Below are 24463 nucleotides of genomic sequence, written 5' to 3' on the forward strand. Positions count from 1 at the left end.
GCAACCAAAGCAACGGGTGAGTCCTGTCCGGCCCTCGGCAGGACCCCTACCGAGAAGCAGTTTCCGCGGGCTCCCAGCCCCGGCCCAGGGAAGTTCCGGGAGCCGGAACTCGGCCTCTCCGAACTCGGTGTAAGCTCGGCCTCTCCGAACTCCTGTAAGCTCCAAGAAGCAGTCCCCGCGGGCTCAGTTCCGGGAGCCGGAGTTCGGCTGCTTAGTGCTTGTTGTATGCTCTGATAGGAACAGGGTTCATGAAGCAGCCTCCGCGGGGCGGTTCCGGGAGCCGGAACTCGGGCGCCCCGCGCTCGGCGTTCGCTCCGATAGGCTCAGGTTCTTAGAAGCACCCCGGCGCAGAACCCTAGCAGTCTGTTTGCAAGCCACAGGCGAATTGTAGCCTGGAATTACCTGATCTATGGCTGAATGAGTTGCGGTCAGTCGAAAACAGGGGACGTGACGTCAGTTTACCAAGATGGTGGCTGCTGGCCTCCTCTGTGGACTGACCGGTGTGTAGAACCGAGAAGGACCGTTTCCTTCCCCCGTCTGGAACCCAGAATTCAGCCCTGAGTACGGTGCTTGCGCGGCTGGCAGAAACTGCAGCGCTGTAACCCTGCGTCTCTATCCCAGCGCACACTGCAGACTTTCGCCGCGGGGCGATTTGCTGAATAAGCAGTTACCCTCCGTGCGACAAACCTCTCGCGTTTGAGTCCCCGTAGCCGATCCTCGTGCGATGGAAATCCTTCCTCCAGGTTCCGGAGCACCCCACTATTGCTGGAAATTCCTAACAAGATATCCTTTAGCCGTCCTGACTTGTCATACTCCCACACAGTGAAGCAGCACACGGGGGTAATGCACTCCCCTCGCCGCCATCTTCCCACTCTACATAGTGATTTTTTAATGAAGTTATCTCTAAACTAAAAAAAGCAATTATGCATGAAACATTTAACAAGGATGTTAATTATTGGTTTATTACTGAAGATGGCTACTCTCTCTAAAAACTTATTTCAGGTTTGCCTTTTGTCGACATATAAATATTCAAACTTCCCCAGTTTTGAAAACCAAGAATCTATAATAAAACAGGTCCTAAACTGTTCTGAGGATATCAAACAAGAATAAAATATCATCTAACTAATTTACCTTTTGTATCCTATTGAGAACATGTGGCTTCTACTAGTGTGTCTTTCTTTAAAGGTCTTGCCAGAAAACAGTATATGACACTGTGAACTTAAATTCTAATTCTAACCATAAGCTTATTTGCAAATCAAGAGTTCCACTGGAAAACCTCAACTACCTAGATCTTTCAGAAGAACTTATCATTTGATTACACAATAGTATAAACTGTAGTTTTTAAATTACCCCAAAATTCTTCAAAACCACAATCAAGCACAGTGACTGAATTCCTTTCTCAGTGAAAAAGCAGATAAAAGCTTTAAGAAGTGGAATCTGAAGTTTTCCTTTAACCATAAACTAGATGAGCTATCCCCCCATCAAACTGAAGTGTATATTCTCCTAAATTGTACTGTTTAGTTTATTTGGCTCTGGAAGAGATCTGTTGTTATAATTAGTAACATGAATTTGGAAATAGTACAATCTGCACATCAATTCTCGTAAATATTTTTAAAGAAGACTTGGAAAAAGTGCATTTTTTTTTTTTTGGTATTGAACCCAGGGCCTTGTGCACGTGAGGCAAGCATTCTACCGAATGAGCTGTATCCCCAGCCCCAAAGTGCATCTTTTTCTAATTTAAAATGAAAATCTTACATTTTATTCATAATGACTATGCCTATTCTACTAAAATACTTCTAAAATAGTTTTATGCTTATGGACAAGTTTGTCAGAATTCCTTTTAAGATATGATTCTCCTCTAGAAAAACCCCAGAATTTGTTCACTTTAGTTATTCATTTTAGTATATAATTGGCACAAGGCTGTGCTGCCAAAAAAGATCAAGAGGATCTGAACTACTGAACTTTTTTTTTCCTCCACTGCAGTACTGGGAATTGAACCCATAGTGTCGTCACACTTCTTGGGCAAGAGCTCTACCACTGAGTTACATCCCTGGCCCCAATGAATGTCTAGTTTTTAAAGTTCTATTTGTTAACTGAGAATTGTATGAAATTAAGTACCATGTAAAATAAAATAGAATCTTATTTGTCATTTTTCTATTGGAATTTAACTCCATTTAAACACAGTGGAATAGTTTTACCTAAAAACATCCAATTAACAAGATCAAATCCATACAATTAGAAACAAAACAGTAAATATCAACATGGAAATACTCTTAGATTAACATTTAATTAGGGAATAGCTATGCAATTTAAAACTCTAAGTTAGTGATTAAATTAGCAATTTTACTTTTAATATTCATAACTTTTTTCTAAAAAGATGATTTTGACAGTGAAAGAAATTCTCCTGGGTTTTATTAAAGAAATTATACCAATATGCTAAAAGATGAAGTAATAAATCAGTGAATAACTGTGTTCATCAGAAGTAACTGACAGCTTAAGAGTATAGACCCATCTGCAAGAAAAAGTGAGCATGGGAATATAAAGGAATTCCCTATCACTGAGATCCTTAGATTGCACTGAGACAGGAATTCAGGGCACAGAGAACAAGAACACTGAGGCTAATAAAGGAAATGCCTATGAGCCACTGGAATATAAAACAAACAACTAGCAAGTAAGGGAATGTGCATCCTTGCCTGCAGCTTGAAGCTTGGCTGATGAAAAAGCAACAAAACTGCAAGATACCTAAAAAGGGCACTGGAAAGAATCAAGAAGCAGGCTTAAAACATGCAAGGGCACTTTAGAGCACAAAAATGTAATTCTGTCCTGACTCTACCTTAGTCTAGCCCCCTAGCTACTCTATAAATATTAGAACCCCAGAGCAAGATTGGAGTCACTATCTCACTCTAAAATTTGACTACACTCCCTCTTTGTTTTTGCTTTCCAATAAAGCTCTCCCTTCTTGTTCTACAAGCTGACTCTTCCTTAAATTCTTTTCTGCAATGGAGTCAAAAATGTGGAAGGTTTGAGGTCTCCTCTGCATCTGGAGAAATCTCCGACTCCATACAGTGATAGCATCATATCAAAGATTTCTTGTTATTATACACTATAGCTCAATTTAAAGAAAAAGAAAAAAAAAAAGCCAAGAACACCAGCTATTTCTGGGACTAGCATTCCTAGCACATACATCATCAATTTTCTTCAGTTTACTACAGTTTACCTAGATTTTGTTTTACTAATGTTTAGCAACTATAGATGGTGAAAAGAATGAGTATGTATAATGTTTGAAGACCAAAAATGTCAGAATACAAAGGTCCTACTCATCAATCAAAGTAGCAGCTAATTGAAAATCCTGTTCCTACAACAAATATTGACATATATTCTTCATTTATCTTACCTGCAAATGCAAGAGCTGCAACACCCAGTCCTACAGCTATCAAACTTCTTGCCTGTGGAGGAAGAAATATGATAACTTGTAGAATTACATACTGTGAGAAACACACTCACCTGTCTAAAGCCAAGGAATGAACTGAGAAGGTACAGAGAAAGTGAGGCTTTCATGACAGTCTTGCAAGATCAGGTGTCTGGTACTCAGGCACACCCAGAGCAGTTATAATTAGCACTATTCCCTCCAGGGCAAGGTCCCTCCTTTGGTTGCTCATTGGTTGAGTACTAGGGGGTACACAATCTTCCCAAAAGTCACTTAGGTTTTACTGTTGTTTAAAGAATTTAGTTGCTTTTGCCTTTAATTGTTTCCCTCTCCTTTTATATTCTTGTGGCACTAAAGTCTTCTGGGATTGAATGCCTTCTGGCAGATAGGCAGCTGGTCAGGTTGTCCCTTCCCTCTCACCTCCTGTTTGTTAAGGAGCTGTGAATTTTTCATACTCCAGTGTTACCTACTTTAATTTTCCACTCTGCTCTCCCTTCCTGCTTCTTCTTCTTCTTCTTCTTTTTTTTTTTTTTTTTTTACATTCCAATTTCACATTTAAGGCTAAATAATGAATTCTGAAAATGGACAATTAGACTTTCTGTCACCATACTAAGTTTTAAAAGAAAATCAATCATCTTAAATAATGAGGATAATTACATTAAATACTAGATTTTCTTCACACTCTACTGTGAAGAACAGAACTTAAAATCTACAGTGTCTAAGGAATTATATCTGCTGCTTGCTTTATCATCTAAATTTTGGTGAACTAAAATAATTCTATACTTTAATTTTCATATATTTGAATTCATTCTAACCAAGAGCTTTTACATTACCAACAGACTATTCTTAATAGTGGGTTTAATATATATATATATATATATATATATATATATATATATATGGTTTTAGATGGACATAATACCTTTATTTTATTCAGTGCAGAGGATCAAAACCAGTGCCTCACACATACTAGGCAAGAACTCTACCAATGAACTACAACCCCAGCCACCAATGTGGGGTTTTATATGCAATAAATCCTGACATATGTCTGCATAATTATTTCATTAATATTGGACAATCACAAGCAATAGTAAAATAATTCAAATAAACCTTTGACTTTAATTTGAAAACATGTTTCTTTTCCTCCACTATGTATTTATAGGTTAGTACTTATTTACTAGAATATTTTCCGCTAAGATTAAATAAATATTTTTGGAATGAACAAATGAAAAATAAGTGAAATTCCTCAATAAAGTAACTATACTCCATAATAAGTTATTATATACTTTATAAATAACTAGAGAAGAGGAACTGAGACGTTCCAAGCACAAAGTAAGAGTGAAGAGATGGAAATGTTAATTATTCTGACTTGATCAGAAGATGTTGTATTCATATGTTGAAATATTGCACTTTATCTTATATATATACAATTAAATTTTAATCAAAAATTTTTAAATGATTAAGGAGATGGAAATGTTAACTGCTTTGATTTGATCATTACACACTGCTCGAATGCTGAATTATCACACCAAGTCCCATAAATTTGTATAATTAAATCATAATAAAAAACAATTCTTCAAAAAAGACAATGATGGTTTCTTTCCAGGTTAAATAGCCTTACCTCAATACCATTTATAACTGACATGTTTTTCTAAAAGACCAAACAAAACATCCAAATTACATGAATATAATCCCTCATACCATGCATTTTCTGTTGTCCCATATTTATTTTAGATGTTTATTTTAGATATTGTTGTAGTATCCTGCAAATCTCACATTATTTGTTGTACTACTATCATGTAATATTATGTTTATGGGTCTTATGTTCCTTCCCACCTCTCTTAGAAAGAAGGCTTTGTGAAGGATAAGCCTAAATGAGACCAATCCTTGTTGTACACTAAAGGTTTCCAACCACCCATCATAGTTTAAGACCCATAGAAAAGGCTCAGAAATATTTGTTGGATAAAATCAATATTATTAAAAGTCAAAATTATTATAAATTATAAATGATCATACTATTTTTCTGACAACCTCAATTCAACATGGAGTTATATTTTGATAATTTTTTGCTGAGTTTTAAATATATTATATGTGATAAGAAAATAAATCAAGTTTAAGTAATTATATCAAAACATAATTTTGAACAGTATAACCAAAGATAGAACTTAAAGGATAAAATAGGATCCTATGTAAAAATGCTGAAATAAATATTTCAATATGAAAATTGGTAAAAGTCCAAGAAAAATGTAATAGAAGCAAACCATTTCCTAGCTGTTAGTAAATGTTCCAAACAAGAACACATGTTTTTGAAAGCAAAATATATGTGTTATTGACCTTCATATGCCCTGGATTTAACACAATATCAGATTAATTGTGAGAATTAAATTCATAAATCCATGTTCAAAATGCATTACTAAATTAATTAATCAGTTTCCTGGTCCATAATTATTACAAATTGAAAATCCAAGAACAAAATAATAAGAGTATAAAGATTGGAAAAAAGATTTTTAAATTATGATATGATAATTTAACTAAGGAACTTCTTTAGCTAATATGAGAGACTATGTATGTTTTATAGTTTGATAATATTATGATTTTCTCTAAACTGCAAGTGATATAATAGGAATATTGGCTTTTATAAAAATGAAATAGGTCTGCATGTCTAGGTTTAACAATAATCTACCAAAAACCATCAACCTAAAACATTTAATTTGAGTGTCGTTAGATTAGGATTGACAATAGTCTTTGAGAGCATCTTTTTTCTCTGGCCTGTAACTGAACTGGGAAGAGGAGAGGGTATCTTGCCTTCCAGTCCTTGAGTTAAGTACACTGATGTAAACAGGTGGAACAGGATGCACAGCAGTGAATTGGAAAGCAGGAGGTAAGTACTTCTACAGTAATTCCATGGAATGTAAGGTGTAGTTTAGGCCTAATAGCAATGGTCATGGTTCTGACTGATCTTGGGTTGACCCATCCACCTAATTATCATTTTGTTTGAAGTTTTGTAATAGTGAATTATATTTTTTTCATGTCACATAACTGTGATGTCATTAAGCTAAAGCAAACATTTAAGAATTTTATATCTTCCTCCAAATTCTAGACCAGAAAGGAAAAGATAATTTTCCTCCTGTGTTTCATTTTCTTCCTTGCTATTTCTTGTCTCACCTNTATATATATATATATATATATATATATATATATCTTCTGTAAGGACAAAAGGTGCATATTTCCTACTCGATATTTTATATTTGCAATGCTCAAATGCATTTGCTGTTTTTAGAGTTTTAATAAAACCTTTAGTGCATCTTTGGGAAAGTTGAACTTCAAAAATTAGTAAAAATCTTAATTTAAAAATTAGTTAGGGGGGTTGGGGTTGTGGCTCAGCGGTAGAGTGCTCGCCTAGCACATGTGAGGCTCTGTGTTCAATCCTCAGCACCACGTAAAAATACATTAATAATTAAAAAAAATAGTTTCCTACTTTTCTGGACCGGTAAAATTTTTAAACAATAAGAACCAGGTTCAGAATGTCACAATCTAAAATATCATAAGCTAATTCTGATTTAAAAACCTTCAGTCACAACACGTGGCAGAAATAAATTGCTGTCCTCAATATCCATTCATAAAACCAGAAATTTCTATTTTTAGTTGGACATGTATTTCAAGCCTCCCTTGGCAGTCTGATGCCTATGGTAACTAAGTGTTGGTCTGTATGTAGTACCTAAGCAAAGCTGTGTGTACAACTGTTAGGAAGTCCTAGGAGAGGGAGGGAGAAAATGTCTTTGCTGAATGAAACACACACATTTTACCTGGAGCAGCCTTCTGGACAGAGAAGGAAAAACAATGAGGAAAAGAGACTATTTCCTACTCCATCACAGAGTTGTCTTAGCACCCCCGGACTGCCTCTATTTACATGAGATAAAATAAAAGCTTTATCTTCCTGAACTACGGTATTTTCAGTACTTAGGTACTTGCAGCCAAAGCAAATTCTGACTGATACAGAATTAAGAAAGTGAAATCACAGCAAGGTTTTTTTTCTAATTTGTGGTGAGACAAATTTCATAAGTTTCAACAAAGATTCTTTTAAAAGCTTGAATAATATCACTAGAGAACAGAATGGATATACTTCACACTGGTGCAGACATTGTTAAGAAGGAGGCTGAGACTCTAGATGTCAAAACCTAAAAGCCCTCCAGCCCTCAGTCTTCGAGTTCTGTAATGAAATACACATCAGTCTTAGGAAATCAAAGCCCAGACGTTCCAGGGATGACTCTATAATGAGAAACATCAGGTCAGAGAGGGCAGCTGCATAAATGTGCTCTAACTTTAATATCCAATAATTGTCTCTGAGAAATCTAGAGCTCTTGGTAGGCAGATGAAGGGTCTAAAAGTGCCTGCTCCTTTGGCAGTTGCCTTTTGTAAGGTTACATCCATCCCATCCCCTGCCTTTAACTAGGCATTCTAAATTCTAAGGTGAAGCCATACTTAAATGATTAGGATATTAACTAGTAAATAATCTCTCTCCAGATTCATAGTGTTATGTAGTAACTAGCAATGAGCAGTGAAATGTATGGCAAAGTCACTTACTGTAGGGTCTTCTTTAAACTCAATGTGGATGAAAAAGCAAAGGGTAGTAGTTAATTTGTAGAAAACAAACAGAAGCAAAGGAGCTAATGGGAAAATATGTCAAAAGGAAAGAATTAATGAGACTAACTCTTAACAGGGTCCATTGAGGTTAGTGTGAAGTTACGAATTATGGCTGTGTGTGTCTCCATTTGTCTGGGAAGGTAGATTCTTTTAGTAGCACAGGCGCACTAAGATAACTTCTGACTGGCTATTGACCCCAATGCCCACATTAACACAGGATTGTCTTATAGATGAAGCCACCCCTAAATAGAATGGCTACCATGACAATTCCTGAGAGGATCAACTAAGGTCAAAAACTCCACTGCCCACATGAAGGAGGAGTTGAACAACTGACTGGCAAAGAGTACAGAAGGTGGTCCCAGTTCTCTTGGTAAACATCAATCAGTCATGAATTTGAAGACAGCTTTGTCTCCTTTGTCATTCTCTGCTTGGAAACTGCCTACTCTCTCTCTTGAGAATGCTCTCTGCTTAAGCCTCACTTTGTTTTTACTTTACTTTCACACTTAAGATCTCTTGCATAGCTTTTGGTGTCTGACTTTAAAATTTCTTTCATCAGAACACAAGAACCAAGGTTTGGAATTTCAGGTCCCAGCTTTCCTGTGACAATAAAACCTAGAACATTTGGTGACCTTGAGATAATATTAGATGGTGTAAGGCCCCTCCTTATACTTAGGTCCTGTGCACCAATTAACACAAAGCATATAAACTGCTGTGTGGTTTAGCTTACAGAAAAAGAATGTCTGTCTAAAGAACTAGAACATTCACTTAGCATGCTAGAGGCCCTGGGTTCAGTTCCCAGTGCCACCAAAAACCAAAACAAAACAAACTAGCCCCAGGTCAATTGATCTCACAGAATGACAGAGGTCATTTACAACTCAGAACAATGGGCACATATCCAAATATACATACAGAATTCCTCCAAATTAAAAAGACAGACAACACACAAGAAATGTGGACAAAAGACTAAGCCAAGGATTTCATTTTTAAAAAAATATCTAGGGGTTAGACATCTAGCTCAGTGTTGGAGCTTGCCTAGCACACCTGAGGCTCATAAGAAAAGGTGTTCAGCTTCAAAAGCAACCAGAGAATACTAGCAACAACAATAAAAATGATGTAAAAATATAAATATTGGGATGTAAACATCTGTGCTCTATGTGGAACTTATTTTTGTCCATTGATTCACACCAAGCACCTAGCAATGGTAATTATACCACCTAAGGCTATTGTAAGGATAAAATGTAAGAATACACACAATGGGCTTAACACATGTAGCCTGCACATGTTAGCAGATGTCAGCTGTTTTTAACATTATCAGTAAAAATGAACTAAGGGACACATGTGGTAAGGCACCGAAGATAGCAGGAAACAGTTTTATTTAGCTGCAGCCAGGTTCAGAGGGCACAGCTTTTGCTATAATCAATCAATCCCCTGAACCTCAAGTTCAGGTAATTTCAGAATTTTACACCCAACATGTAAGGGGAGGGGCACAGAAGTTCACATAAAAACAGCTTTTTCTTTCACTATTCTGGGCAAGTTAACCCTTCAAGGTCAACACCTGAGAAGGGGAGAGCTTCTTCTCCCCTTTCTTCCCTCCCCCTGCCAGGTGTGACCATGGAGCTCAATTGGTAACTTCTCTTATCTTAGAAATGTAGACATCTCTATGAAGCTCCAGCTCAAGACCAGAGGCCTTGTTTACACATTTTTACAAACTACTATACTGGATAAATGTTTGTGAAAAACTAGTAAGGGGGTGTCCAGCACCTGAAGTGCTGATTTCTTCCTGGCCAGTGGCCAAGTAAGATAGGGCAACACGAAAATTGGAAGTTTATCTACACTGAACTCTTCTGTAGAGACTCTTTTGCTGACAGTTCTAAAATCAGCCATGGTGAAGATGTTTGGAGAAGTCCAATTAAGGTTTTCTGTGGAGAAAGGGGGTGCCACTACAGTACTTTTGAACATAAGTGGTATAACAAGTACAACAATGTTCTATAATACTTAAATTTGAGTACAAGAAGATTCAGAGATTTTTTTTTTTTTTAATTAACTGACTTGATTTGTGACAAAAGTAGCATTGCAAGCCAGAAACAAAGTATCTTTTTTTCCCTTAATAAATAATATTTGGTCAGTTGACTATCAAAATGGAAAATATTAATATTAACCTTTCTCACAATATACAAAAGTCAATCCCAGGTAACTGTACCTCAAAATGTAGATGATAAAATAACAAAACTTCTAGAAGATACCAAAGAAGACTATTTTCATGACTTAAGTGTAAATGTTTTTTCTTTTTATCCCAATTTTTTATTAATGCAACATAATTACACATAATAATGGGATTCATTGTTACATATGCATGCATGCACATGATGTAACAACATCATTTGGTCAATGTCATTTCCCAATATTTCCTCTTTCCTCTCCTTATAATCAAAAGCTTAGTCCTTGGTCCCTGATGCCAATCCAATAATGAGAAAACAGTTTTAAGAAAAAGGAAAAATAAGTTTTATTGCTTTGCTAGCAAAGGAGAAACAAAAGACTCCAGTCCTAGAAGCCGTGATTCTGCCCATGGGTAGAACAGAGGGTTTTTAGGGGTTTTTTGTTTGTTTGTTTTGGTACCAGGGATTGAACCAGGATGTACTTTTTATTTAGAGATAGGGTCGCACTGACTTGCTTAGCACCTTGACATTGCTGAGGCTGGTTTTGAACTCATGATCCTCCTGCTTCAGCCTCCAGAGCCACTGGGATTACAGGAGAGCACGACACAGGGTGGGTTTTTGGTTTTTTAAAGAGGTAATTCAATTCAAGTGACAATTTGGGAGATTTCTGAGATACTCTTGTTACCATCTCTGAAGTCTAATTACTTCATTCCTGTGGTAGCTATGTTCTCAAGGACAGATAACTTGTCCTAGGATAGGGAAGAAAGGTAATCAATCCTATTTCCCCTGAGATTAAGGAGGGGGAGAGATCAGGGAGAAGGGAGAGAAAAATAGAAAACAAACATGTCCTTTTAAAAAATAAGTGGTAGTGGCAGAGGATCCAGGGCTAAATTCAAAGCATAAAGTGCACCACTGACTTCTGCCAACAGTGTACAACTGTTCCTTCCTTTTCCCCATATACTCTACAACATTTATTATTGTTGTTTGTATTCTTGATGGCTGCCATTCTAACTGGAGTGAAATAAAAATCTCAGCATAGATTGATTTGCATTTCCCTAAATGCTAAAGATGTTAAACACTTTTTCTTTTGTTTTTGCCTTTCACATTTCTTCTTTTGAGAAGTGCCTGTTGAGTTAATTTGCCCATTTATTCACTGGGATATTTGTTTGGTAGTAAGTTTTTTTAGTTCTTTATATATTGATTCTGGATATTACTATTGTATCAAAAGAGTAACTAGCCAAGGTTTTCTATATAGATTGTCTATAGGTTCTCAGAGAAGATTGTTTGAGGCAGGCTCTAGAAAATGAATTTTCCTAGGCTAAATACCCCAACTTCTCACATTCTGAAAAATGCATATTATTACAATGTAAAATCTTGAAAAAGTTGAGTTACTCTTACTTCAAATTTTATAGAATAATTATTATTGTACCATTTTATTAATTCAACTATTCAAATATTCAAAATATATGAGACAAATAATTGTACAATTTCAGAGATTTTGATTTCAAGGATTAGAGGTATTTGTATTTTAAAAAATTAAACCATTATGCATTTGCTCATTTTCATTTTAGTCTAACAATATGTAAAGCTAAGTTATATTTAACAATAAAAATTCAACTTAATTCAAGTAAGTTTTGAGCACTCTGTTGATAAGCTCCTATTTAATCCCCCCAGGTCCACTCACCATCCTCTGCTTAGCTTTGTACTTCTCTTTGCTCTTATCTCTAAAGACTATTATCTAGTACTTACTTGCCCTCTAGCTTCTGACTGTTTCATCAGCAGGAGAAACAAAGGAGAGAGAAATAACCACACAAGGTAGTCAAAGTGTTTTTTCCCCTGCTTTTGTTTCCTCTTTGGCCATAGTTCCCATTGAGTGACCCCTCCACACCTACAATTCTTAATGAGTTCTAGGACACAGTCCTATCCTTACCCCTTCAACTGATGGATAACTGTTCCAAACCCTTGCTTCTCCTTAGGTGATACATTATTCTTTATTGGGTACCTTCAATCATGCCCACACGGCTGCAAATAGTTCCTCCATTAAACTATCTTCAAAGAGCCATCCATCCATTACTGCAAAGACCTTCACATATATAATATAGTAACTGGCAGGTAATAACATTTATATCAAAGATGTTGCATGGAAAAAGGCAAACTTGGCCCTAGGGCCTGCATCAAATGAGTCCTATGAGGGTCCTTAAACATCCAATGTTTATGCTATTATCTCTCACAGATCTTTATTCTTATCCTTACTATAATACTTATAATATTTTATCTTCTTAGAATAAAATATAATTTTGTATTATTATACTAAATTATAGTTAGATGTGTTCTGTTTCCTTTAGCATTTCTAGGTATTAAGTCTTAAAAATCCAGTGAAATATATGGACCATTTTCCCAGGAATATACACACACCAAAAGTCTTTTGATATATAAGTTGAGGGCATTCATGGGTTTGCCTGAAGTCCTTCAATTCTCAAGCCCCAACATAAGAACTTCTGGCAGACTAGGAAAAAAAGACTCACTAAAGTCAAGGAGGTTGTCTCCTTTATCTTTGAGTTCCTATAAGCAAGCACATCAGCAGAACTGCTATATTTCATTTCCATTCATTCAACAATCAGTAAGAAAAAATAAGTTGATTAAAAATTAATAAAAGGTAACCTCTAACCTCTATTTCTAAAGACTAATTTTAGAGAAAAAAAAAACACAAAAGGCATTGTAACCTTTAAAAATAACAACAAAACAAAAGCAAATTGGAGCGGGTGTTGGGGAAATAGCTGGGACAGAGCACTTGCCTAGCAACCTATGGGTTCAATCCTTAGCACCACATAAAAATAAACAAATAAAATAAAGGCATGCTGTCCATCTACAACTAAGAAAAAAATTTTTTTTTCTAAAAACAAATTAGGTAAATCACTGGAGTAAATAAGGATGTTCAATGAATAAATAAACAAAATTATAAAATCCAACCTTACTTATCCACACTAAAAGCACAAAGTATAGCATAGCTATGCAAAAATTCACTTTATTACAACTAAAATTCCTCATTGGAAGAGAGTTGAATTTAAAATTATCTCTTGAAATGTATTTTAATTAATTTACATTAGAACAGTTTGTATTTTTAAGCATAAACAATTGATAGCAAACAAACAAAAATATATTTAAAAGTTGAAGTTAACATGAAATTTAAAAAAAAAATCACATAACCTACAACTAATTTTGTACTCTGAAATAAGAATAAAAGTCCTTTTTGTCAAGTTTTATATTGAACTATTAAGATGTTAAAAAATATTTGTTACCTAATATTTTTTCATTCTCTAAAAAGCCATTGGCATTTCTTTTTAGACACAAAACTGTGAGCTGAAAAACAATAACAGTTCCTCCCAAACCTCCACATAAGTGAATGATCCAGACAGGGAAAAGAAGCATTCTAATTTCAACTGTAGAAAATAGATAGTACAAGAGAAGGAGAGTAATTTGAAATCTGAGCAAGTAGCTCATGCAGAATCATACTTTATTTTGCCTTATTTAAAAAAAATAATAAAATAAAATCTAAAATAATGTTTTTTTTTTTGAACACTCATGGTTCATTTGGCATAAACATCAGAGAATTCTATGAACATGTTCCCTGTTTGACTACTATTGGAAAAAAAATTCACATGTTCTTTATCACTATGCTATTTTTTTTTAATTTAAACTTCAGTATTGGTCCTCAGGCTAAGAAGATCTATTTTGTTTCTTTGATATACCCAACACATTCTCTGATCCAGCTGCAGGCATGAAGATGTACTTCAATTTTTATTTTAAATGTTTTTTAAACAATGATGCTTTAAAACTAAATTACCAGTAACAGAATGAGAAAAATGACATTGAAAAGACAATATAAAAGCAAAATGGTGAAGCAGGCATAGTGTTAGTACCACAAATACAGTCATTTTCTAACAACGAGGCAATAAACAGGTTAAGTGTCTAAAATTGCTCACACGATTAGATACACATCATAGTACATTTGAGAATTCAACAGAAATGGAGAAAAGTTGCTGTTTGTTTGACTCAGGAAAATTAGAATATGTGCTGAAAATATAAAAAAAAAATCAGGTAGTGTGATTTATAAAGAAAGGATGCCACATGAGGTTTTTGTTGTTGTCCCTGTTGTTTTTTTTATACTGAGATTCAATCTAGATGCATTCAACACTGAGCTACATCCCCAGCACTTTTAATGCTTTGAGACAAGGCCTTGCTAAATTGCTGAGACTGGTCTCAAACTTGAACTTCTCTTCCCTCAGTCTCCCTAGTCCCTGGGATTACAGATGGACCTCTTGGCAAGGATTTTTTTAATCCCCCCTTTAATATGCACAAGGCTAGTAATGCTTTAGTCCTTCAACTATATGTAATAACATAGTACCACAATTTGGATAAGTTATTAAACATGTTTATTTTGGTTCACAGTTCTGGCCCAAGAGCCAAGAGTCACATCTGATGATGACCTTCTTGCTTGCAGAACCCTGATGTGCACCAGAGCATCAAATGGCAAGGGACAGGCAGTGAGTATGTGAGTGTGTGAGTGTATGTGTGTGTGTCCTGGTCTCTTCATTTTCTTATAAAGCTACCAGTGTTCAAATCTGGGGCTCCACCCTGATGACTTGATCTAATCCTAACCACCTCTCAAAGACTCTACACTTACATGCCATAGTCAAATCTTTACCTTCTTAATACCTCACATTGGGGATTAAACTTCAATATGAGTTTTGGGGGAAGGGGACAACCCACATTCAAACCACAGTAGGCAAATTTTAGTTAAGAACATTTTCTCTGAAGATTGATGCATATGGTTCAAAAAACTAACAAACATTTTCTAGACCTGCAGAAGATCTACATAAATTCTAAAGCTGGGGACCTAGTTCAGTGGTAGAGTACCTGGATAGCATGTTTGAGGGCCTGGGTTTGAGCCTCAAAACCACAACTATTACACAAAATTAGGTTAGCACCTCTTCCACTAGTAGCACAAGCTGATCTTTCTATAAACATGAGGTCATATATACTTGAAAAATAAATCATACAGATTTCCATAAAAAATTTATTTTATGGGCTGGGGATGTGTCTCAAGTGGTAGCATGCTTGCCTAGCATGTGTGAGGCAAGGGGTTCGATTCTTAGCACCACATAAAAATAAAGATATTGTGTCCATCTAAAACCAAAAAAATAAATATTTTAAAAAATTATTTTATGACTCATGAAGACTGGTGTTTGGAAAGTGGTCTACATAAGAAAAACAAACCTAATCTTCTGCTTAAGCCAAATTTAGAAGTTCAGCTTTTAACAATATTCTCAGGACCACCATGGAAAAAAAAGATCCTGTTTGTTCAAAGGCAATGTTATGTGATATTGGTCAACTGTATTTCAGTTTTTAAAATTCATGCCTTTAAATTATATTGGCCAAAAATGCCAAAAAGCAGAGTTTTCACCATATTTCCTCTAACCACACACAGTGCAGGAACATTTTGGGTTTTAAAATTTCCACGCATATAAAAAACAGCACTGCAGAAACCAAGAGATGCTAAATTCCCAATGAAATTATTGATTGGTTTAAAAATGGTGGGAGAGCAGTCATAGAGAATTCATTTCCTAGACTGCTAAGCATGGCTAGTTAAAAGTCTTATGTCCACACTAAAGAATATCATTATACAATGATGGTTTCAGAGGTTTGCTAGTCTTTCAAGACTGCTCAGTGTCGTCTTCTTCATTCTTAATTAGTACTCTTTCCATTCCTCATGGATCTTTTAATTCTAAACTTTTATATTTTTCATAAGCCTTCATGTTTTTCATCCATGTAGCAAGCATGAATCTCCACCCCTCAATTTTCCACCACCTTACCTTTGAATGGGGGTGTGGGTGGCAGGATGGGAAAGAGAGGTATGCTAACAGGAAGTCCACAAGGCCTCAAAGTTAATCAGGCTTGGGCTTGAATTTTAACTCAACATTTATCAGTTGATGACCCTAAGCTATTCTGTCTGGACCCATTTCCTCATCTGTGAAATAAGGGTATGAATAACTGTATCATAAAATACTCAAAATGATTTGACACAAGGTTATGAAAAATGACATGACGCTGTGTGAATGTGGCAGATACTCCATTAGGTCTTTCTTTATTCTCACATCTTTATTCTTACTCTTCCTGTTCCTCTCTGTTCCACTCCTAGAAATTCTCATTCTTCAAAAACAACTTCAAGGTTTTCTCAGTGACGTTTTCCCTGCTCAACTCCTCCCCTAAGCAAAATTCTTCAGTGCCTCCTTATACTCAGCAGATCTCTCTACTAAAATACATACATAGCAGCTTGCCTGTCTATTTTGAATCTCTTTCAGCAAGTGAGTTTTTGGATTTCCAAAATGCTTGCATGTCATATGTTTTCAAAAGGTTTATATAATGGATGAAAAGGATCTTAAGCAGCCTCCTGACCATCCAGATGTCCTTTTAGTTTGTATTATCTGTGCATGTAAGATAAAACAATTTTATGGGTGACTTAAATTGTATTTTGAAGTGGGAAAATACAATGAACAATATTTGTGTTATAGTTTGGATATGAAGTGTCCCCCAAAAACTCATGTGTGAGACAATGCAAGAAGGTTCAGAGGAGAAATTATTGGATTGTGAGAGTCTTAACTCAATCAGTGAATTAATCTCCTGGCAGGGAATAACTGAGTGGTAACTGAAGTGGTAGAGTGTGGCTGGAGGAAGTGGGAATTGGGGGTCTGCCTTTGGGGTATATATTTGTATCTGGCAAGTGGAGACTCTCTCTGCTTCTTGATCACCATATGAGCTGCTTCCCTCTGCCACACTCTTCCTCCATGATATCTTCCCTCACCTTGAGCCTTGAGGAATGGAACCTGCTGTCTATGGATTGAGACCTCTGAAACTGTGAGCCTTCAAATAAAATTTCCTCCCCTAGAACTGTTCTGGTTAGATCTTTAAGTCAAAGCAGTGAAAAAGCTAAAACAATTAGTCAAAATATCCTGGACTGGGTGAATATATCCAAATGTTTCATGGAAGATAAAGAAAATGAAGTTAAGGGCTTTATGTCAATTTTCTTACAAAAGTGAAATGAACATAATCTACAGGTCATTCAGAAAAACAGAAAGGAATAACATTAAAAGGACTCAGTTTTTGATTAAAAATAGTAACCATTCAAAGGTCACCTCCCATCTCTGACTGATTATTTATTAGTTCATTAAAGAACTACTCAGCAAGTGTTTATCATGTACCTGTCATGATTCTAAGTCCTAGGGATCTATCAGACAAAATCCTTGTCCTTGCAAAGCTACATTTTAGCATGAGAGACAAATAATAAACAATAGAAATAAGGAAAAGAATATTTACATAATAATATGTGCCATAAGTTAAGATAATGCAGGTAAAGCAGTAGGTGTGTGTTTGTATACTGAAAGTGACAAATTTAGGTAGAATGACTAGGAAAAGCTAGAATGAAAAGTGAATATTTCCTCCCCATCTGGTACTGGGAATTGAACCCAGGAGCAATCTATCACTGAGCTACTCTTCAGCACTTCTAATTTTTTGTTTTGAGATAGGGTCTCACTAAATTGCCAAGGCTGGTCTTAAACTTGAGATCCTCCTGCCTCAGCCTCCCAAGCACCTGGAATTACAGGTACATACCTGTGTATCTGACAAAAGTGAATTTTGAAAAATAAACAAGAAAGAAGCCATGCCAACATCTGAAGAAAGATCACTGTAGGCAAAGGGAACAAATTTGAAGAGGAGAGGTGATGCCTCTAATGATTGCCAGTGTGTGGAGAGAAAGTAGAGGGAAAGAGGAACAGAGAATGAGGTCAGAGAAGTCACATGGGAGTAGATCATGTGAGGCCTTACCAATCAACATAAGGACTTCAGTTTTTCTCTGAGAGAAGATATCATTGTTTGGAGCAGAGATCTGAGATGATCTTACTTAGATTCTAAGAATCACTCTAGTTGTCTGTTGAGAAAAAATTGCTCAGGGTCAAAAGCGGAGACATGGAGATGAGTTAGATGTCTATAAAAATTATCAAAGAAAAAGGTACTGGTAACTTGGATCAGAGTGATTAGTGATGGAAATGAAAGTGGTGGGATTCTTGTGATGTGTATTGTGAAGGTACAAAAACAGGATTTTCTGAGACTGGATGTGGTGTATGAAGAGAATAGTGTAGGATGTCAAGATTACTGTCTTGAACAACTGGCAGAAGGAAATTGCCTTTTGCTGCCAGGAAAGACTAAATGGGCTCAGGTGGAAGAAGCTCTATTTTGGACATATTTTTCTAAAAACAGGTCATGATAAATATGATAAAGCCTAAACAAAGCAGTATGGGAATTCATAACACCTGCAATGGGAGATGTCTCATCCACTAATGGAAAAGAAGAATGAGCAGAATATCTCAAAAATATTCTTTCTTTGTTATTTTGCAGTGACTCAATTCTCAAGGGTTAATCACAAGCAAATCACTTTCTGCTGAACTCAGTGTTTTATGTTGTCTTATTATTTGGTTCAATTTCCACAAAGAAAGCTCTTTGAATTTAAACAACAGCAAGTAGAAGGGAGAAAAAAAGGAACAAAAAATACTACTAGCAAAGCAGAATTTGAGAAAGATATGCATTATACATATAGATCAAAACAAGGAGGGGAAGAGAGCTGGGGTTGCAGCTCAGTGGTAGAGCACTTGCCTAGTACATAAAAGATCCTACGTTTGATATAAAGCACCACAAAAATTAAAAAACAGTTAGGCACGGTGGCATAAACCTGTAATCCTAGCTATAAAGGAGGCTGAGGCAGGAGGATCACAAGTTTAAGGCAGCCTCAGCAATTTAACAAGTTCCAGTCTGAAAATATATGGAAAAAGGGATAAAGACGAGGCTCAGTAGTAGAGTGTCCCTGGGTTCATTCTCTCTCTGTCTGTCTGTCTGTCTCTCTCTCTCTCTCTCTCACACACACACACACACACACAGCAAAACAATATAATAAAATCAAAAGCCAAAATAAGAAACAACTCTTGGGCTTACCTCAAATGAGTATCATTCCACTAAGCAGTATAATTAACAAAAATTCTTCTAACTAAAATCCTCACTGTACATAATGATTTTTTTAAAGAATAATCTTGTAAGTACTCTTTGGGTTTATTCAAAATAATGATGTGAGTTCTTGTCTCTTTATTCTAACAATGGAAGAAGCTTTCTTTGCTCACATTAAGCTACAATGTGAACAAATGTGACTGACCAGAAAATCTTGCCCCAGTAATCAACCTAGTCCTGGATACCTCAGAGAGAACTGGAGCTCCTGGACTCATCACAGGTTTGTCAAACCAAGTTGCACATTTGGTTTCAAATTCTTTAACCCAAGTACATTGTGATGGTCAATTTTATGTGTCAACTTCACTAGGCTACACTACCTAGTTAGCACTCCCCAGCATCACGAGTATGCACATGTGTGTACACAAACACACACACAAACAGATTCAATTTTTACTTGAAAGTTTTCAGTCTGCGTGGGCCCACCAAATAAATTTTAGACTTGCCATCACACAATCATATAAACTAATTCCTTGAAACAGATACATACATACCTATATTACTTGATTCTGTTTCTCAAGGGAACCCTGACTGTGCAGATTTATGCTGTATTTTAGGTCCAGAAAGCATTTTTTTTTTTTCTTTTTGCTGTGCTAGGGATTGGACTCAGAGTCTCCCATGTGCTAGGCAAAAGCTCTACTACTGAGCTATACTCCCAGCCCCTAGAAAATAATCTCTTAGGCTCGTTTGTTTGATTCATTCACAAATTAATTCAACATTTAAATACTTAATCTTGGTGCCTATTACAGACCAGGCACTGTGGTGGGACTGAAGACACAAATAAAATGACCTCATTAAAGTCACAAGTTAATACGTATGTCCTCCAAAACATACTAGTTTACTTGTACCTTATTTCTCCATACATTTATCTAATTCTTTTTAGAATTCACTACATTTTTAGTCAGAAATGTTTCTTATAATAATATTATTTACCAATTATTCACAAAAGTCTCTGCATCTGACACTTCTAGACTTAAAAGTTTTTGAACTTTCACCCTAGGTAGTTTTTTGCTTTTATACTGGGGACTGAACTCAGAGGCACTCTACCAATAACCTACATTACCAACACTTCATTTTCATTTTGGGCAGGGTCTTGCTAAGTTGCAGACTTGTGACTTTCCTGCCTCAGCTTCCCAAGTCACTGGAGTTGTAGGTGTGTGCTACCACACAGGGTTACTTGATATTTTTCTCTGTGCATGTGTAGTACTAGGGATCAAATCTAGGGGTATTCACCACTGAGTTACAATCCCAGTCCTTTTTAACTTAAGGATAGCATCTTCAACAAATTGTGCTGGGAAAACTGGAAATCCATATGCAACAAAATGAAACTGAATCCCTTTCTCTCGCCATGCACCAAAGTTAATTCAAAATGGATCAAGGAGCTTGATATCAAATCAGAGACACGGCGTCTGATAGAAGAAAAAGTTGGCTACGATCTACATACTGTGGGGGCGGGCTCCAAATTCCTCAACAGGACACCCATAGCACAAGAGTTAATAACTAGAATCAACAAATGGGACTTACTCAAACTAAAAAGTTTTTTCTCAGCAAAAGAAACAATAAGAGAGGTAAATAGGGAGCCTACATCCTGGGAACAAATCTTTACTCCTCACACTTCAGATAGAGCCCTAATATCCAGAGTATACAAAGAACTCAAAAAATTAAACAATAAGANAAATTACATACAAGAGGAAGTGAGGGGAAAGGGGAAAAAAAAAAAAACAAGGGGGAGAAATGAATTACAGTAGATGGGGTAGAGAGAGAAGATGGGAGGGGAGGGGAGGGAAGGGGGGATAGTAGAGGATAGGAAGGGCAGCAGAATACAACAGACACTAGTATGGCAATATGTAAATCAGTGGATGTGTAACCGATGTGATTCTGCAATCTGTTTACGGGGTAAAAATGGGAGTTCATAACCCACTTGAATCAAAGTGTGAAATATGATATGTCAAGAACTATGTAATGTTTTGAACAACCAACAATAAAAATTAAAATAAATAAATAAATAAATAAATTTTGAAACAGGGTCTAACTTGCCAAGGCTGGCCTTGAACTTGAAATCCTCCTGCCTCAGTGTCCCTAGCCCACCAGGACTACAGGCACATGCCACTGTGCCAGGCTCTCTATTTTACTTTAATGTCCATTCACAAAAACCTTATAAAGTCTTATACAGATTTATTACTAGGTCACTTTTTATATTATCTAGAGAATATAGTATCATCTAATTATCTAATGTCAAACTAGATACTAGCACTGGTCCTTGGTGTACTTACTCCTTACAATTCTCTATTTCATTCACAATGTTTTATCATTTCTCTCCCTCTCTCACGCAAAATACACACACACACATAATGGGTGAGGGATACTAGGGATTAAACTCAGGAGCACTTGGCCAGTAAGCCACATCCCCAGCCCTATTTTGTATTTTATTTAGAGACAGGGTCTCACTGAGTTGCTTAGCGCCTTGCTTTTTTGCTGAGGCTGACATTGAACTTACAATCCTTCTGCCTCAGCCTCCTGAGCTGCTGGGATTATAGGCATGCACTACCACACGTAGCACAAAGATATATTTTTTAATATTTTTATATCTAATAAAAAAATCAAACAGTTTGATAAGTATACAAGTGGAATTACTAGTTCCTGCTTCAACTTTTTATCTGGATGTACCATGATGTAATCTGCCATATCTCCAGTACAGGACCTATTAATAATGAGGCATGCATTTCAGACAACAGCTCACAGTCTTACAAGTTTTCAGGAGAGTGGTTCAATGAACTGATACTGGTAATTGGCACAATGTGTCTTGAGGGTAATTTCATGGTTAAGATTCAAAAATCTTATATATATATTCATGTCTTCAGGCTCAGTAACTAAAATTAAAATGTTTAAGAAAATAATCAGAAAGATGCATAAAACATATGAGAACATTCTTCACTGTGTTATTTATAATATAAAAACTGGAAACAATCTGAATACTCAACAATAGGAGAATAATTAAAACAAATAAGGCAATCCAAAATATACATCAACTAAATCATTTAAATATTATAATATTGAACAATGCTTAGAGACTATATATTAAGTAGAGAATAAAAAGCAAATTATAAAAAAAAGAATTATAGCATATGTATACATTAAGAAGCAACAATAGAGGGTAGGGGGTGTAGCTCAGGGATAGATGGCTTCCTAGCCTGCATGCTACCCTGGGTTCAATCCCCAGCATGGCAAAAAAAAAAAAAAAGCCAGAATGATGTTAACCAAAACACTAAGAGTACTTATATATTCCTAGTTTCTACCTATTTTCAATAACTCAGTAGTAGGGTCACAGGCTTTGGAATCAAAGAAACATGGTTTGAGTTTTGGCTCCCTCCTTATCAGCTCCACGACCTTAGTCAAGTTACTTGCCCTCTGTTTCCTCATTGGTCCTCATGGGCTATCTAAAATGAGAATAATTATTATATGAAATTCCTTGAGTTGGCATAAATTTTTATGAATTAGGACATTTATATACATCACTACGTGACATGTGAACACTCAATAAATGGCACCTATTACAATTACTATATGATAGTAACATAATTGTTTATTTTAAAATCAGGAGTACAAGATAGAAGTTATAAAAAAAGAAAAATCTTAGAAAGATCCCACCTGGTTAGAAGGATTTAACAACTTTTAACTTCTTAAATCAGAAAAAGTTCTGACCTGTCTACTTAAAAATACATTTTAGAAATGAATACTTCTTTCTTCAGTAAAAACAAGTGCACTGATCTTTGGTACCTTCGGTTTTTATCCTTGCACTTAAATTTGCACCCTGATCATAAAAAAGATCCTGCTGTGTCTCTGACTAGCCTCCTTCCTATCAAGTCCTCCTACAAGCTTTTATTATACCGCTTTGAAGTCTCTGGCCAGAAACTCCAAAACTCTCTTTTTTGGCTTTTGTCTGATGTCTATCTTACCTGTAACATTTTGTAGGTTTTCTTATTTTTTCTTGCTTGGGTCTATCCCTTGTTTTGAAAGCTACTTTTACTCTCTTCAGTAGCCTATTTTCCTTTTGGGCAGAAATTTCTTAGTCTGGTTATACAGCTTAAATTTTTATTACACATTATTCTTGCCTTCCTTTTTGAGTTAAGATGAAATAAAATTAACTCTACTTTAAAGCTGAAGAATTAATTTCTAAGCACATTTTGAAGCATCTGAAGACATTGAAAATTACTACAAAAACTAAGACTGTACATCATTTTCCTGAAAATGGATTTCACCAATTTCTGATATCTAAGAGATGAAGTGGCAATATTAAAAGTCAAGGACTTTTGGAGTCAAAACTGGTTTTATATCTTAGTCTTACCGGTTATTAGCAATGTGACCTTGAAATAGTTAATCAATTTCTTTGAGTCTCAAGTTTATCATGTGTAAAATGGTGAAAAATAGCATCTAACTTCACAGGATTATTATGAAAAAATATTATCACATACCTGGTACACAGCAGACATCCACTAAAAGTCAGTTTACTTAATCCTTAACTATTTTTCTTTAAATTTTTTAGCTGTAGATGGATACGATACCTTTATTTATTTTTATGTGGTGCTGGGGATTGAACCCAGTGCCTCACATATGCTAAGCAAGCTTTCTACCACTGAGCTACAACCACAGCCCCTACCTACTCCTTAACTATTTGCTTGTACATAATTAACTCAAAAAATTTTTGTATATTCAATGAATAAAAATAGAAAAGACCACTAATATTATGGGAGCAGGACAGAGATGTGAAATTTTTCATCTTATAAAAATTGGATAAAATTGCTTTAGGGTAAATAAATCCAGGGGGTAAAAATAAAAACATTTTATGACTACAAGGACCTAAAACAATTCTGTATAAAAATGTCAGTGGAAGATCCTTATCATAGCAAAGCAAGATGACACATGACTCTAATCCCAGCTACTTGAGTGGTTGAGGCAGGAGAATTGCAAGTTCAAGGTCAGCCTGGGCAGCTATGCAAGACCTTATCTTAACATGAAATTTTAAAAGGGCTAGGAATATAGTAGAACATTTGCCAAGCAAGCACAAGGCCCTGATTTTAATTCCCAGTACTAAAGAAAAAAAAAACTTATCATATTGAGAGAATATAGG

General features: G+C 35.8%; 1 protein-coding gene across 1 annotated transcript in view; it reads right to left on the reverse strand.

Moving 5' to 3' along the window:
• Positions 1 to 24463, reverse strand: part of Dnajc15 (DnaJ heat shock protein family (Hsp40) member C15) — a 67829-nt gene that overhangs the window by 34517 nt on the left and 8849 nt on the right. Inside the window, exon 2 of the mRNA XM_048800561.1 lies at positions 3395 to 3446. Within this exon, the coding sequence (XP_048656518.1) occupies positions 3395 to 3446 (52 nt within the window). The remainder of the gene's footprint in view (positions 1 to 3394; positions 3447 to 24463) is intronic.

Source organism: Marmota marmota, unplaced genomic scaffold (genome assembly GCF_001458135.2).
Source record: "Marmota marmota marmota unplaced genomic scaffold, marMar, whole genome shotgun sequence".
Lineage (NCBI taxonomy): Eukaryota > Metazoa > Chordata > Mammalia > Rodentia > Sciuridae > Marmota > Marmota marmota.